At 34.5% G+C, this 17,416-nt stretch overlaps 1 protein-coding gene across 2 annotated transcripts in view; it reads left to right on the top strand.

Annotated features, from left to right (window-relative positions):
• The window catches only part of AGPS (alkylglycerone phosphate synthase), a 186,707-nt gene that overhangs the window by 101,671 nt on the left and 67,620 nt on the right, over window positions 1-17,416 (top strand). For both annotated transcript variants that reach the window (XM_032407452.1, XM_032407443.1), the window contains exons 8-10: window positions 1,223-1,303; window positions 11,056-11,181; window positions 13,475-13,583. In XM_032407452.1, coding sequence (XP_032263343.1) covers window positions 1,223-1,303; window positions 11,056-11,181; window positions 13,475-13,583 — 316 coding nt within the window. The remainder of the gene's footprint in view (window positions 1-1,222; window positions 1,304-11,055; window positions 11,182-13,474; window positions 13,584-17,416) is intronic.

Here is a 17,416-nt window from a genome sequence, read left to right as displayed (position 1 = left end):
TCTTATTGTGAGAGTTATATTGAAATTACTGTTATTGTGAGAGTATAATTAAAATGAGTTTTATATAACATAAAACAAAAAGTACATTCACATATATCATCTTATTTAATGTTTATCATAATCCTGTGAATTAAGCAGTGCAATTATTTGTATGTATTCAAATTTCAAATATAGGGAAGCAATTTTCGTATTGTCTGTTGTATTCTTTCCTTTTTATTACTAGCTAGACTTATCTGTATTAGTTATTGCCATGAAACCGAACATATCAAAGTGCAAAGAAAGCTTCCCTGGGATCCAAAAGAAGAGTGTATATGTTAACCTGATTGTTCAGCCAAATAGAAGGGGAAAGAAGTCTGTTTTTAATAGAAAATAATTCATGAAGATTCATATATAGAAAAATTAGGTCAACCAAGAATGTTAAAAACATTTTTTGGGCAGTCATACATTTGGTAAGTTGAGCCAGTTGATACTCAGTTCCTTCTTTTTAAACAGGAGGCAGGGGTGTGCTTTGGTTTCTGTCCAGGGCCTCTCGTCCTATTTTGGATTAAAAATAAAGCGGGAATGCCATTTAGTATATTCAGATGTCTTTCTTTGCAGGTGTCTTTTTCTAGTGTCACAATGGGCATCTTCTGATACTCTTAAGTTATATATGATCGTTAACTATTAATAGTAGTGCAGAGAGTGTTTGCAGAATGCCAGGAACTTTGTATGCTAAGGGTTTTTTTGTTTTGTTTAAGATTTTATTTTTAAGTAATCTCTTCACCCAACGTGGGGCTCAAACCCACAACCCGAGATCAAGAGCTGCATGCTCCACCGAATGAGCCAGCCAGGCACCCCTGTATGCTAAACTTTTTATGTGCAGTATCTCATTTAATCCCTACACCAACCTTATGAGTAGTATTATTATTCACACTTTACAAATGAGGAAACACTAGACTTAGTTAAATAATTTGCTTAAGGTAAGAGGTAGAGTTTAATTCAAACTAATCCCTGAATAAAGACAGAGTCTGTGTTTTAAACCCAACTCCTGTGCACTATACTGCTTATGTTACTGTATCTGTCATGTTGTATAGTCTGGGATACAGGGGTAGTATAGTAGTGTGGGTAACCCTATTTGCTAGTTTTCTGTCTTATCACTTGCTGTTTTGAATTAGGAAGTTATATTTCCTCAGAAAATGTCAGTAGTTCTTGGAGATGAGACTTTTTTCTTCCTTTGCAACAGAATCGAATCCTCTGGGTTGATGAGAACAATCTGACAGCTCATGTGGAGGCTGGTATCACAGGACAGGAGTTGGAGAGACAGGTACGTTATTACCTTTAATTAAGATTTTCAAAATTGCTATGTGTCCTCTTTATTTTTTTAAGATTTATTTAGTTAGAGAGCAAGCAGGGGGAGGGGCAGAGAGAGAGAATCTCAAGCAGAGACCCTGCTGAGCATGGAGCTGGACTCAGGGCTTGATCTCATGACCCGGAGATCATGACCTGAGCCAAAACCAAGAGTCGGGCGCTTAGCCAACTGAGCCACCCAGGCACCCCTCTGTGTGTCCTCTTTATGAATGGAGTACCTGTCACAGCACATTCTCTGAACAGATTTGCTCAGTTTCCATTGTGGGTCAGGCATTGAGCTAGATACTGAGGACACAGTAGTGAATAAGACACCATTCCCTACCCTTGGAAAGCTTATATTATAACAGAAAGTTAGGTAAATAGACAGTTATGATTCAGAGTGAGAATTGCAAGGTGAATGCTGAATGCAGGGTGTTATGGCTCATCAGATAGGGTTAGCAGGGAAGGAATTAGACAAAGAAGGTATCACAGAGAACACATTTATTTATTTTATTTTCTAGGGAATTTATTTTTTGTTTCTTTTATTAACATATAATGTATTATTTGTTTCAGGGGTACAGGTCTGTGATTCATCAGTCTTACACAATTCACAGTGCTCACCATAGCACATACCCTCCCCAATGTCCATCACCCAGCCACCCCATCCCTCCCACCCCCCTCCACTCCAGCAACCCTCAGTTTGTTTCCTGAGGTTAAGAGTCTCTTATGGTTTGTCTCCCTCTCTGGTTTTGTCTTGTTTCATTTTTTCCCTCCTTTCCCCTATGATCCTCTGTCTTGTTTCCCAAATTCCTCATATCAGTGAGATCATATGATACTTGTCTTTCTCTGATTGACATATTTCGCTTAGCATAATACCCTCTAGTTCCAACCATGTCGTTGCAAAGGGCAAGATTTCATTTTTTTATGGCTGCATAATATTCCATTGTATATATATACCACATCTTCTTTATCCATTCATCTGTTGATGGACATCTTGGCTCTTTCCATGGTTTGGCTATCGTGGACATTACTGCTATAAGCATTGGGATGCACACACCCCTTCGGATCACTGCATTTGTATCTTTGGGGTAAATACCCAGTAGTGCAATTGCTGGATCATAGGGTAGCTCTATTTTCAACTTTTTGAGGAACCTCCATACTGTTTTTCAGAGTGGCTGTACCAGCTTGCATTCCCACCAACAGTGTAGGAGGGTTCCCCTTTCTTTGCATCCTCGCCAACATCTGTCATTTCCTGACTTGTTAATTTTAGCCATTCTGACTGGTGTGAGGTGGTATCTCATTGAGGTTTTGATTTGGGTTTCCCTGATGCCGAGTGATGTTGAGCACTTTTTCATGGAGAACACAGCATTTAAAATGAGACTTGAGGATGAGTGAAAGTCAGCAAAAAGGGAAATGGGAGTGGAGAGAACAATCCAGTCAGAGGAAGCAGCAAGTGCAGAGGCTTTTAGGGCAGCTCTTGCTTTTGGGCGGCCTGCAGACAGCTGGGTGTGGCTGAGGTCTAGTGTGTGTTTATGGGAGAATACACAGTCTTGGTGTTTATATGTTGGGTGGGAATACATATAGTGGTGGTAAAGGATGAAGCCGGGAAACACAAAGAGATCATATTTTAAAGGGGCCTTATAAAGTCCCTTTTAGAAGTTTGAACTTTACCTCTGTATTCAGGTAGTTCTGGCTAGCTCCTGTTGGAGGATGGATGGGGGGCACATAAGGGTGGTTAAGAGGCTACTGGCATAATTCAGACAAGAGCTGATAGTGACCTATAATGAAGGAGTAAGAATGGAGCGAAGTGGAACATATTGGACATTGAATTCTCAGAAGTTGATGACAAATTGGATCAGCTGGGTAGATGTTGGTATTTGCTATTAATTGAACTTTTCAATGCCTAATTTCTTTTTCTTTAAGATTTTATTTGTTTTAGAGAGAGCAGGGTGGGGGGTTGCGTGGGAGAGCAGAGGGAGAGGGAAGAGGAATGAATCTCAAGCACATTGCGCTGGGCATGGAGCCCGACGTAGGGCTTGATCTCATGACCCTGAGATCATGACCTGATCCGAAATCAAGAGTCAGACGCTTAACTGAGCCACCCAAGTGCCCCAATGCCTAATTTCATTGAAAACCGCTCATCTCAAGAATTAGTCAAACTCTTGGAGACCTTGTAGCACTTTTTTAGGATCCTGAAGAATTCTTGGAAAACTTTAGGTTCCTTTCATGAATTCTAAGGAGGTAATTATTAAAATGTATTTCCAACTTCCGCAGACATGGTCAAGATGACTATAACTCAGCTTTTGTAAACAAAAATTAGGAAGTTTAATTTGTTGGTGATATATTGACCACTTTGTTCAACCTGAGTTACAGAGACTCCTCCCTCCTACCTTTGGATGGGACAGAGAGAGATGAGACATGCTTGTCCATCTTATTTTTACTGTCTTTTTCCTTATTTCTTGGTAAAGTTGAATGAAATGGGTATGCCACTGACCAATCCTGGATGAAAAGCTTTGAAAAAAATTATTAAACTATTATCTTTATTTTTGATTTAATGCACTAAGATAGAACTGGAATGAAATTGAACATATTAGTTGGGGCAGTGTTAAAGATCTTTAGTAAGCCAAGGTTTTATATAAGTCCAAGTAATTAGATTTGTTAATTATTATAGTTTATAATGAACTTAAGTGGGCAGAATAATAGTATTTAATGAAAAAACCTGTAAAAATCCCATATTAGTTTTCTATTATATCTAAATGAGGCACTATCAACACAGCAATTTTTTAATAACAAAGAGTGGCCTTTCATGTCTCTAATTTTATATCTTTTATTACAGCATTTGATGGAGTATTTTAACCTTTCCAAGTTTTCTTTTTTTTTTGAAAGGTTAGAATTAAAATTCAAGGAATATATTTCCTTGAAATTTAAATGACATTTTCCTAGACTAGGAACTTCTGATATTTTACCTACTAGTTCATTTCCCTAAATGCCAACATAGAACTTTCTTTTTTGCCTCCAGTAAACTGTAATGTAGTTTCTACAGCTGTTTTGATCCCACTTCAAGTTCTTTCTCATTAAACTTCTGTACTCTTCAGTTTCTTAATCAGCTGAGGTAACCAGCTTAAAACATCCTGCTTTTTCCTCCTAGAAATTCTAAAACGACACAAAGATAGTAGTTGGGTAGCACATTTTAGTCTCTTTAGTTTGTAAATTATATTGATTTTATTATGTGTACAATTTAAGGGAGGTCACTAACATGTCAATTATGGATTTGTTGTATAGTAACTTCATTGAGGTCTAAGTGTCATACAGTAAATTGCACTTATTTAAAAGGTACAATTTGTTATGTTTTGGTACATGAGTACAGTCGTAAAACCATCACCACAATCACAATAATGAACACTTGTACCATACCCAAAGATTTCCTCTTGCTTCTTTATGATTCTCTCTACCCTACCCTTACCCTCCACCCCTGACAGTCATTGATCTGTTTTTTGTTTGTTTTTTTAACAGAAGTATATTGTCTCACAGTTCTGGAGGCTGATCTGCTTTCTATCACTGTAGATTTGTTTAATTGTCCTACAATTTTACTAAAATCTAATCATGTACTCTTTTTGAGGTTGGGGATTGAGGGTATGGCTTCTTTCACTAGGCGTAATTAGTTTGAGATTCATGCATATTGTTGCATGTATCAGTTAGTTTATTCCTTTTTATTGCTCAGTAGTATTATATTGTATAGATATACCACTGTTTATTTATCCATTCACTTGTTGAACACTTAGATTATTTCCAATTTGGGGCTATTACAAGTAAAGCTTCTATGAACATTCATGTGCAAATCCTTGAATGGACATATACTTTCATTTCTCTTGGGTAAATATCTAGAAATGAAGTGGTAGGTATATATTCACCTTTTTGAAAAACTACCAAACATTTTCCCAGAGGGCATTATTTTATATTCCCACTAGTACGTGTGAGAGTTCCAATTTCTCTACATATTCTCCATACTTGTTAATGTTAGTCTTTTAAGTTTTAGTCATTCTGGTAGATGTGTTACAGTATCTCATTGTGGTTTTAATTTGTATTTCTCTAGTGACTAGTGATGTTGAACATCTTTTCAAGTGTTATTTGTCATCCATGTATCTTCTTTGGTGAAGTGTCTGTTCAAGTTGTTTGTCTAATTTTTAAATTGGGTTGTTTTCTTATTGAGTTTTGAGAATTCTTTACATATTCTGGATATTAAGTCCTTTTGCAGATCTATGCTTTACAAATATTTTCTCCCAGTCTGTGGCTTGTCTTTTAAATCTCTTAACAGAGTCTTTTGACGAATAGATGTGTTTAATTTTGGTGAATTCCACAATGTATTTAATTTTTTACTTTATATTTCATAGTTCTGCTGTCATATCCAGAAATCTTTGCTTTACCTCAGGTTACAAAGATTTTCTCCCATTTAAGTTTCATAGTTTTTAGTTTACATTCAAGTCTCTAATGAGTTTTGAAGATTTTTGAGTTAATGTTTATGTATGGTGCAAAGGATGGATTGAAGTTCATTTTTTTCATATGGTTATCCAGTTATTTCAGCACCATTTGTTTGAAAAGACTACCCTTCAAATTGTGTTGGCTATTCTGGGTCTTTTTGCCTCTCCATATAGACTTTATTTATTTATTTTTTTAAAGATTTTATTTATTTATTTGACAGAGAGAGCGAGAGAGCACAAGCAGGGGGAACAGTAGAGGGAGAGGGAGAAGCAGGCTCCCCGCCAAGCAGGGAGCCCGATGCAGGGCCCAATCCCAGGACCCTGAGATCATGACCTGAGCCAAAGGCAGACGCTTAACCATCTGAGCCACCCAGGCGCCCCTCCATATAGACTTTAGAATCAGTTTGTTAATATCTATAAATAACTTGTTGAGATTTTGATTGGGTTCTTTTTTTTTTTTAAGATTTTTAATATTTATTTATTTGACAGCAAGAGACACAGCAAGAGAGGGAACACAAGCAGGGGGAGTGGGCGAGGGAGAAGCAGGCTTCCTGCGGAGCAGGGAGCCCGATGTAGGGCTCGATCCCAGGACCCTGGGATCATGACCTGAGCCAAAGGCAGATGCTTAACGACTGAGCCACCCAGGCGCCCCTTGATTGGGTTTGTTACACTGAATCTGTAGATCAATCTGGGAAGGACTGACATCTTGATAATATTGAGTCTTCCATGAATATGGAATATCTCTCCATTTATTTAAAACTTTGATTTTTCCGTATAGATCTTGTAACATATCTGTTAGATTTATACCTAAGTATTTCATTGGGGGGGGGCTAATGTAAATGGCATTATGTTTTCATTTTTAAATTTCACTTGTTCCTTGTTGGTATATTGGAAAGCAATTGATTTTTGTATATTAATCATGTATCCTGCAGTCTTGCTTTAATTCCTTATTAGTTCAAGGTTACCTTTCTGTTTTTTTCAAAGATATTTTAACTGAGTGTAGAATGATAAGTTGATAGTGTTTTTCTTTCAGTAATATAAATATATTGCTTCACTGTGGTCTCACTTTACTGTTTCTGGCAAGAAATCTTATTTTTGTCCCTATGTACATTCTGTGGGGTTTTTTTTTTCTCTGTTTACTTTTAAGATTTTTTTATAACTGGTTTGAGTTATGTGATTGTGATAGACCTTGGTGTAGTTTTTTTGTGTGTGTGTTTCTTACACAGGGGCTTTGTTGAGCTGCTTTTATTTGTGGGTTTATAGTTTTCATCACGCTTGGAAAATTTTGGGCTATTATTTCTTCAAATATTTGACCCTCTCTCCCCCACCTGACTTTTAGGGACTCTTGTTTACTCATATATTAGGCTGTTTGAAGTTTCACAGCTTACTGATGCTCTTTTTTTTTTTTTGTCTTTAGTTTTTTTTTTTTTTTTTTTGCTATGTCTTGGAGTTCACTAATCTTTTATTTGCTGAGTATATTCTGCTGGTAACCCCATCAAGTGTATTTTTTTTTATCTCAAGCATTGTATTTCTTACTTTTCTAGATATTTAATTTGGTTCTTTCCATATTTTCTATGTCTCTACTCTGAACATATGGAATACAGTTAAATAAAGGTTTTAATGTCCTGGTCAGCTAATTCTAACATCTGTGTTAGTTCTAGGTTGGTTTTGATTATTCACCTCATAATGATTATTTTCCTCATTATGGGTTGTGTTTTCCTGCTTCCTTGTATGCTTGGTAATTTTTTATTAAGTACCAGACATTGTAAATATTATCTTGTTAGGTCTTGGATGTTTTTCAATTCTATAAATATTCTTGAGCTTTTTTTCTGGGATGTAGATATTTGGAAATAGTTTGATCCTTTAGTTCTCACTTCTGTGATCTTTTAGGTGGGTTCAAGAGCAGTGCTCAATCAGAGGCTAATCATTTCTCATTACTGAGGAACGACCATCTTGGGTGTTCCATCTCATGCTTTATGAAGGAAAAATTATCCAAGTCAGGCTGGTGGGAACAGATTTCTGGCCTGTATGAGTGCTGGTACTTTTCTCTAATCCTCTTGGATTACTTTTAACTCTCATCCTGGGTAGTTTCCTCACTTGTATGTGCTTTTCATTACTCTGCTGACTACTTGAGGGGGACCCTCTGCCAATCTCCAGGGTCCTCTCTCTGTGCTGCTCTCTTCTCTTCAGTACTTTCTCTTGTGAATTCTAGATGCTTTGATTTCCCACAGCTTCGAACTCAGTCTCCTTACCTCACACACAGTGTTTGCCAGAGTTGTGCCTGGATTCTCTTTCCCTGCATCACGGTCTGGGGTATAAGCAAGGGGCATTCATAGTATTCACTTCCTTTGTTTGCTTTCTCAAGGGATCACAGTCTTTTGTTACCTCATGTCCAGTGTTTAAAGACTTTTGTTTCTTATGTTTTTTCAGGTTTTTTTTTTTTTTTCATGTGAGAGGGTAAATCTAGTTCCTTTTACTTGAACTTGGATGAACGTCCTGCTGCACTTTTAATTTTTTCCATTACACTTCTAAATGTTCTGTATTTAATTATGTTTCTTGTTAATTTGAGTTCCATAGTAGTAACAAGCTCTGCCATTTAGGATTTGCTCTTAGTGATGTGTCTGATGCTTAGAACATAGTAAATATTTGTTGTTTTAATATTGAATGGGAGTACAGAAGTAAGATAAAATTTTTTTTTTTTTTAAAGATTTTATTTATTTATTTGACAGAGAGAGATACAGAGAGAGAGGGAACACAAGCAGGGGGAGTGGGAGAGGGAGAAGCAGGCCTCCCATTGAGCAGGGAGCCCGATGCGGGGCTCAATCCGAGGACTCTGGGATCATGAGCCAAAGGCAGACGTTTAACAACTGAGCCACCCAGGTGCCCCTAAGATAAAATCCTTATTCTGTTTTATGGCATACAGATAGAGAGGAGAGGTTATTTTGTTAAAAAAGGATGTTTGACGGGACGCCTGAGTGGCTCAGTCGTTAAGCATCTGCCTTCAGCTCAGGTCATGATCCCAGGGTCCTGGGATTGAGCCCTGTATCAGGTTCCCTGCTCAGCAGGAAGCCTCCTTCTCCCTCTCACACTCCCCCTGCTTGTGTTCTCTCTCTCTCTTTCTTTCTGTCAAATAAATAAATAAAATCTTAAAAAAAAAATTAAAAATAAAAAAGGATGTTTGATTAACTGTGTGAGTTAAATCTGTAAACCTTTCTTCAGATTTTTCTAGCAGCTAATGGCATTAACAAAGACACAGCAAGGGGTGCCTGGGTGGCTCAGTTGGTTAAGTGTCTGCCTTCGGCTCAGGTCATGATCCAGGACTCCCAGGATTGAGCCCTGCATCGGGCTCCCTGCTCAGCGGGGAGTCTGCTTCTCCCTCTGCCCCTCACCCCGCTCTTGTGCTCTCTCTCACTCTCTAATAAATAAATAAAAACTTTAAAACAAAAGCAAAGACACAGCAAAGACATAGACTTTTAGAAGAAAAAGTGACTGATTGTATATGGTCATAGGTACCATTTATTAAGCACCTAACCATATGCCAAAAATTGTTTCTTATTAGTGTACTGTAGCAGGCAGATTTTCTAGGAGGCATAAATGACAAGTTTCAAGTTCAGGTTCTTAGCCATTACACTTCACTTACCTAGTAGGAAATTAGTCAGATTTTAACAAAGTAGTAGATTTAAAGTGGTGTGCTAGGTCAAGGTCCTTGAGCATAGAGACTGTCTTTCTGTTTTGTTTTGTTTTTTCATTGTTTTTATATCCTCATTTTCATTGCTTTACATAATTCCTGGCTCGTGGTCACCAATTAATAATTGAGGAAGGTAATGAAGTAGCCTACTAGACATAAGAGGCAAATTATAAGTATATTTAACATTGAATGTACTTATAGAAGTAGTTTAGATTTAATTTGCTTTGGTGTAGGTTATGTGGAGATTTTGTCATGAGAATATGTGAAAACGCCCTGTTTAGTGCTTAGGATATCTAAGTGCCCTATGAATGTTTTTTCTTTTTCTGCTAATTTCAGAAAAATTGAGTTAACAGTAGTCTTTTTTTGAGAGTAAATAATATGAATATAGATTGGGAGTTAGGGAAGAACTATAAAATAACAATCCGATAATCATTTTAAATTGTCCATTCATATATTTAAGCTACTTCTTTGTGAGTAGTTAATAACTTCTTAAAATTAAGTAAACACCTTCAATATTTAGTGAAAATAATTTATTATTAATAATTGATGTCTTTTTAAATGTTGTCTTCCTAGCAAAAATATTAGAAAAGATAAATAATTTGCAATGCTTATGTGCAAAAGCTAAGAAATTATGTTTAACCTATTAGGTTCTTTCAGTTTGGATCACAACTTTTATACCATACTTACAGATACAAACATAGTTGACACATTCTGCATCTCTGCATGGCTTACTTGAAAAATCGAAGCAGTTGCTTAACTGGATGACTATCAAAATGGTCAATACAGATTGATGGGCTTGAGTGCAGTAGACAGTGAGTGTGCAGATGGTGGTGCCTGTACCATTTGACATGAGATGGCTGAGTCTTTAAAATGATTTCAGTGGAATGGCTTTGGTGGTATTGCAGTAAAGGGCATCCATTCAACTTCAGGTGCTGTGCAGATGGCAAAGCCAAGCTAATATAGAAAAATGAGAAACAAGTGACTATTTAATGTACAGGAATGCATGATCTGCATCACAAATAAATGATGGTATTACATTCAGGAAACCTAGCCAGATGGCTGTACATTAAAACACATGACTCCTTGAGAGAATTAAGTACAGGCAATTTGCTTAGATTTTCTGTAGGCCTGCTGCATATTATATTAGGGTAGGGAGAACAAGAGATTAAGTGCTTTATTTATTGAAAGTGTTTAGGTGAAGTTGGCAGTTATTTAAGCATAATCTGATCCCCATAAGTATTTAAATTGTCTCTTTGTGATAAAAAAAAAAAAAAAGTAGGGACAGTAGTTGATTTGATTTTAAAAGGATGTAAGGAGTAAGATTGGCTAGCGAACCTGTCTTTTGGTCCACATTTTTCAGTTTTGTAAAGTTTTCCACTGGGCAAAAGCTTAAAAATTGTTTTGGATGAGCATGATAAAAGTATTTCTTTTTCTATATAGGTTTTAATGAGTCCAAATACCAGTGACATACGGAAATTTTAAAGTGTGAAGAGTTAATGTGTTGAATGCTATGTGAAATGGTCCCATTTTCACTAGTAAAATACTACATTTTTTGTTTTTCAGCTTAAAGAAAGTGGTTATTGTACAGGTCATGAGCCAGATTCCCTGGAATTCAGCACTGTGGGAGGATGGGTATCTACTCGGGCATCGGGCATGAAGAAGAATATCTATGGCAATATTGAGGACCTGGTAAATTTTTTTCTGGTTACTATGTCATAATTGATTAGTCTATTACTGTGAAGTGATTAAAGCCTTTTTTAGAGTTGGATGGTAGGGTCTTCCCAAAAGTATACCCCTTTTGATTATAGTAAAGTTGACTATGTATAGTGGAAGCAGTTTAAAGACAACTGTGGTCATTATTTACAGTTGCTCCTTTTCAAGTGACTGATATTTAAGGTTTATAGATGCTTTATAGTATCTTACTTATATATAAACATTATTTTATAAGCTTCTTGGAGCCTCAGTCTTCAACTCTCCCAAGGTTTTAGTCCATTTATTTAAGTGATCTCATCATCATTGCCACTTTTTTTGCCTTAGGAGAGTTTATACTTATTTTTCTTAAAAATTTTTTTCTATATAGAATTAAAGAGCCTGATTGAAAATGTTCTAGTAGGTGGCAGTATGACCTGTAATGGTTTATGTGCACACCATTTTATTTTAGCTGATCTGGTGCCAGTGTTCTGGGAGCTAGTGTGGTAATAGTGTAACTGTGGGCATTCTGGCTAGGGATTAGATATCATTTGTTCCATGTGTAGCTTTCCCAGTGATTAGTTGTGTGACCTTGTGCAAATTGGTTCACCTTTCTAAACTTGTTTTCTCTTCAGTACAGTAAACTAATGATACTCACTGCATGGAATTATTATAAGTGTATATTATAAACACTTAAAATGTTTACATTATCCTGTTTTTTTTTAAATTGAGGATATTTTAGAAATCACATTTTTCTTTTTACAAATAAAACAAATTCAATTTCAGAGGAGAGAATTTAATCCTTTTACTATGGATTATTAAAAACTTTATCATAGTTAAGCAAACATGTGAGACTGCTACATTTAGTACTGCTAAAGCATGTAATTTATTTTATTCCTTTTTTGGAGAGCCTTAAGGACCACAGATTATAAGCATATATCCTAACGTGCTTATTTGCATGTGTATATCTAGCTTTTAATATAAAAAAGGATCACGCTGTGTTTAATCTCCTTAAACTATATTGTCAGTATATTAACTTGTAAATGAACAAAGACAAATGTAAATGTATACTATCATTTTTAGAGTGCATATAATTCTCTTTTATTGATAATTCATGGTTTATTAAAGTAATTCCCTATTAGTGAATATTTAAATTATCCTTGATTTCAAAATTGTAGGAAACAAAGGGGAAAATATCTTCTTTAGTAATTTCTTCAGCATACATCTTTAATCACTTTCTTTGGGCAAGTTCCTAGAGAGCTTGAATTGTTGAATCAAGATGTTTATATATGTTTTTTAAGTCTTTGAATCTTTATCGCCAAAATGCTTCATAGAAATTTGTGCCATTTGGCATTCCCACTAGCACTATGAGAATCTTTGTTTTATTGGACCTTTTATTTATATTTTTGTCTTTTTAATTTTTTTATTTCTTTAATTGCTAGTGAATGTATACTTTTAAAATGTCCTCATTGGTGATTTTTAGTTTTTGTTTTGTGAATTGTTTATTGATGTCCTCTGCTCATTTCCTTAAATAATAAATAGACTATTTTTGTTTATCTGTCAAAAAGCTATTGTAAAAATGTGTTGGATTTTCACCTAACCATTTCCTGATTTGGGTTTCAGGAACTATTTTTGAGTGACTCTCTACCTCCAATATACTTACTTTCTCACTGGTGTGAGACTTGTATCACATGCATCTCTCTTTTCTTCTCTTTAATTCAATCACTACATCTCCCTCTTCATCCCATTTTTGACCTGATTATAATTAATACTTCATTCTTTTCATTCTTTTCTACTAAGTGGGCAAAGTAGGTAAATTGAGGGTGGGAATAAGGCAAGAATAAGTGTTCTCTTAGAATTCTAAGCATTTGAAGCAGCTTGATGTGAATAATAGTGATTCATCAGTACTGTTAAATAAGTGAAAGAATGAACCTATTAAAATATGATCATTGATTATTTCTTTTGTCCTTTAGTTCTTTGCCACATGGATAATCCTAGACTAAATTTGGTTTAAAGAAAAGTGCTTTTCATTTTTTTAAGATGATGAATGAATATACCCAAATCGATAACAATCTTAGAATCATTTTTTTCTTCTTTTAAAGTTATATAAAATTTATTTTTAGTCTAAGAATTATTACAAGATATTAGAATTCTGAAGGGTATCACCATTTATCACTTAATCCAATATCTTTAAAAGTAGAGTTTTAAATAAATATAGATGGATGTGTGTACACACACACACAACATTCACTGACAAATATGTAGAATTTACATCGTGCATTGTATTAAACAGGTGGTTCATATAAAAATGGTAACACCTAGAGGTATAATAGAAAAAAGCTGTCAAGGACCTCGTATGTCAACAGGCCCTGATATCCATCACTTCATCATGGGATCTGAAGGTAAATATAACTAAATTTATTATAAAGAAATACAGGTTAGTGACTCAGTTTTCTGAAAATCTGTGATATTGTGATATAAGATCTTTGAAAGAAAGACATGTTTTATATATTTAAAGAATGGTGATTTTTTTTAAGTTTTATTATTTTAATTTAGTACTTCATAAAGTTTTTATTATGAGAACATCTTATTAAACATCCCTTTTACGTTTTGGTTTTTATAGTTTTAGAGATAAGTTAGCCTTTTTGGTATTTTATTTTTGTTTTAGAGTTTTTAATCAATGATTTTAGGAAGAGTAGTTTTTAAGATTTAAAATGGTTTGCTTTAAAATTTTATAGTATTCTCTAATCTTGTCTGACTTCTCGGGGAAAGGGCTGAGAAAGTACTGTCTTAGTGTCTTGTCTTTTTATAATTTTACCTTTTGTTACTTGCTATTTGATTCTTTGAAGAAGTGGAATTTAAAATCCTGTTGATTTACATATCTTTTAAAACATGTTGGACCTTTTTTTTTTACTATTTAACTACTATTCTTTTGCTTGGTTACTTAATGCTGGGATGGATTAGAATATAGTTCTTTATCTCATACAAAACATTTAATTGCTGTACTGATCAGGAAAAAACTGACCTTCTATTTTGCAAACTAACTTTTATGTGGTGAATTTTATGGATAAGATGAACATAGTCGTGTTTGTCAATTCTTAAAATGGTAGAGAGGGATATCCCTTAAATCCAGAGAAATAAGATAAAATAAGTGTCTCTAAATGAGTGGAGGAACTCATTACTAGTTTAGAAGATGTGGTACAAGCTAAAAAAGAGATAGATTTTCAAAACATTTAGCTGAGCAATTACAATAAACTAGGATGATAGGACATAAATTCTATCTTTTGATAGTAACATCAGGGAGGGAAAAAATAACAAACTATGTCTCAGTGACAGGCTAGAGGTCAACTAGTGATTTGATGACCAATGATATAGCTTAGGTATTTTTTCATGATAATCAATGATAAACCTTTGTCAAGATGTCTTACCAGTTTACCCTCTTACTCTTTTTCTGATCAGTATACTCTTCTATGGAAAAATAGAACTACATTTTTAATGAGAAAAAAATGTTAAATTCTCTTAAAATAATATCATTCTTTGGTAAATATTCTGCAACTTCTTATACTAACACATCATCCAAAAGTTAACTAAAATATATAACCTTTTGCCACCAGGTGTCAAACTGAGTAACAAATAGGTATTAAAACTGATAGTCATTAATTACACTATTACTATTTGTGCATACATAGTTGGAGTCAACTCTAAATATAAATGATCTTTTTAAGTAACCGTATCAGACCTTTTTTTTCTCCCATCGCTTAGTATTTTAAAATTTTTGGTGCTAGGTACTGTGCTGGCACAATGAAGGACACAGTTAACAATTGACCCTTATAATACATTACAATAAATTATATGATAGAAGTAAATGCAGGAGAAATACAGACAAAGTTTGCATTGATGGGTGCTTAAGAAGACCTTTTCAGAGGGGTCATGCCTAAAGTGGTCCTTGAAGGTTGATAAGGAGTTGAGGGAATAAGGTGGGGAGGGAGTTGCCCTGCAGAGAGAACTGCAGGTGGGCAGACTTAGAAGTGAGAAGAGCCACGTCTGCCTGGTGAAGCGGCCAGGTTTCCAGTGTAACTGGAACATAAGATTTAACTGTAGGGTGGAGTAGGCAGCAGGTCTAGGAATAGAGTGGTAAGGGTTACAGGGTAACTGGAGAGATAATTTGGTCTTTTATGCCTTTTAAAATAGTTTAAACTGTATCTAAATGACTAGACTACCTCCCTCAATAGTAAATTATTCTCTGAATTTAAGGAAGGTAAACTCATAATAATAAAGTAAGCAAAGAAATATGATTTGTTAAATGTATGTACTAGGGCAAATTACTGTATTTAAATGAGATCTTACTATAAACATACGTGTAAAATGCCATAGTGATTTAGGAGCAAGAATGATGAAATCTTTCAGATCTGGATTTCAATCCTGGTTCCACCACTTAAATTTCTGTGACTTTGTGTAAATTAGGTAATTCTCTATGCCAATGTCCTCAGCTATAAAATGGGGATAATAAAAAAATCCATCTTAATAAGCTTTTGTGAGGATTAAATGAGATTATGATAAGCAGTCTATAAGCATTTAGTAAGTATTCAACAAATGTTAAATTTATTGCTATTGTTGTTGCTGTTTATTATTTTGGTATCAGTGATCTTTACAAGTGTATTTATAGTCCTTAATCTCCATCTCTGTATGTGGATATAGAGTCATCTTAATGTAGGCCAGGAGACAGCATGATTGAGAAAGTTAATTTATGTGAAATCATATTCTTTTTTATTTTATTTTTTACTTTTGAATTTTATTTTTTTAAAGTTTTTATTTAAATTCTAGTTAGCATACAGTATAATATTAGCTTCAGGAGTACAATATAGTGATTCAACACTTCTGTATATCACCTGGTACTCATCACAACAAGTTCATATTCTTTTATAATATGTATTTTTATCTGCTATCTTGAGCCAATCTAAATAATAACCTCCTGCCTTAAATGTGAATCATAAACTTTTCCTCAAGTTTTAAAAATACTTTTTTGCTATAGTTAAATCATCTGATGACAACCTTGAAAGGATTATCATTAAAAAAATGTATTTTCCTGATCCTACTAAGTTCTTCATGTGACTAACCATGTTAAATTTAATGTTTTTGTCTTGTTTTGTGTTATGAGTTTTTCATAATGATTTTTTTCAATTAGCAGCTTCCTTCCATTTTAGATGCTATAACATGATCAATATAATGAAAATTATAATAAATAGTTAAAGCCTCTGAAATGCTTTGCGTTCTTACGTATGGAATTTACTAGTAATTCAAAAGAATTTGCTCTTTTATTTGAAAAATGGTTAAAAGCTACATTTTTATTTTTTTAACCCATGACCCACCCTTGTTTTCGCCTTTGCTCTATGTTGAAATAAGTGAAATGCTTATTATCAGTCCTTTGTGTATTTTTACCTTTTGTATGACCTTGACACTTGTAGGACAGCTTGAGTAGTTATTATAATATCCATGGGTTGCACTTTCTTTCCTTGTTTCTTGAAACTACTGTCCCAGTGTTGCCCTGTTTTATATGTTGTTTTAAAGAAATCTAATGCTAGTTATTTTGCCTTTATAGCTTGTTTCCCTTTTTCACCTGAGTGTCCTGAGGATTTTTTTCTTTATTATTGAAGTCTACAACTTTTATAACTCAGAGTTGATTGTCCTAGGTTGTTTTGCGTGGTGCCCAGTGGACCCTTTCTATGTTTATATTTACGTCTTTTATTCTTTCTGGAAAGTTTTTTTTGTATCTAGTGTTAAATATTAGGGGTTTTCCCCCCATTGTTTTGATTTTTCTTCTTCAGGGACACCAATTATACTATGTCTGATTATGTTTGCTTGTTTGGCATTTCAACCACTATTTCTCTGACCCTTTTTATTCCCCACCTTTTTTGTTTATTTCATTTACATTCTCTTGGTTATTTTCCTGCTTTTCTTCAATGCCCTTTATTGAGTCATCATTTGAATCTATTCTCTGTTCTCCTTGGGTACCTTATAACTTAGCCTTCAGTTTTTATATGGTTTTTTTTTTTTTTTTTTTTATTGTTGTTGCTGCTGTTCTTTTTCTTTCCTGAAATTAGTCATCTCTTATTTCATTTCTTCTTGTGTTTTGTCCACTTTTAATGTTTGTATTTCTGACTCAGGTATTTTTTTTTAATATCCCTAAATGCTTGCTTGACAGTATTTAATTCAGTTTGAGATGTTTATTACTGTT

Source organism: Phoca vitulina, unplaced genomic scaffold, assembly GCF_004348235.1.
Source record: "Phoca vitulina isolate PV1807 unplaced genomic scaffold, GSC_HSeal_1.0 scaffold1, whole genome shotgun sequence".
Taxonomy (NCBI): domain Eukaryota; kingdom Metazoa; phylum Chordata; class Mammalia; order Carnivora; family Phocidae; genus Phoca; species Phoca vitulina.
The sequence above is the reverse complement of the archived record's forward strand: the minus strand, read 5'-3'. Positions and strand labels throughout refer to the sequence as shown.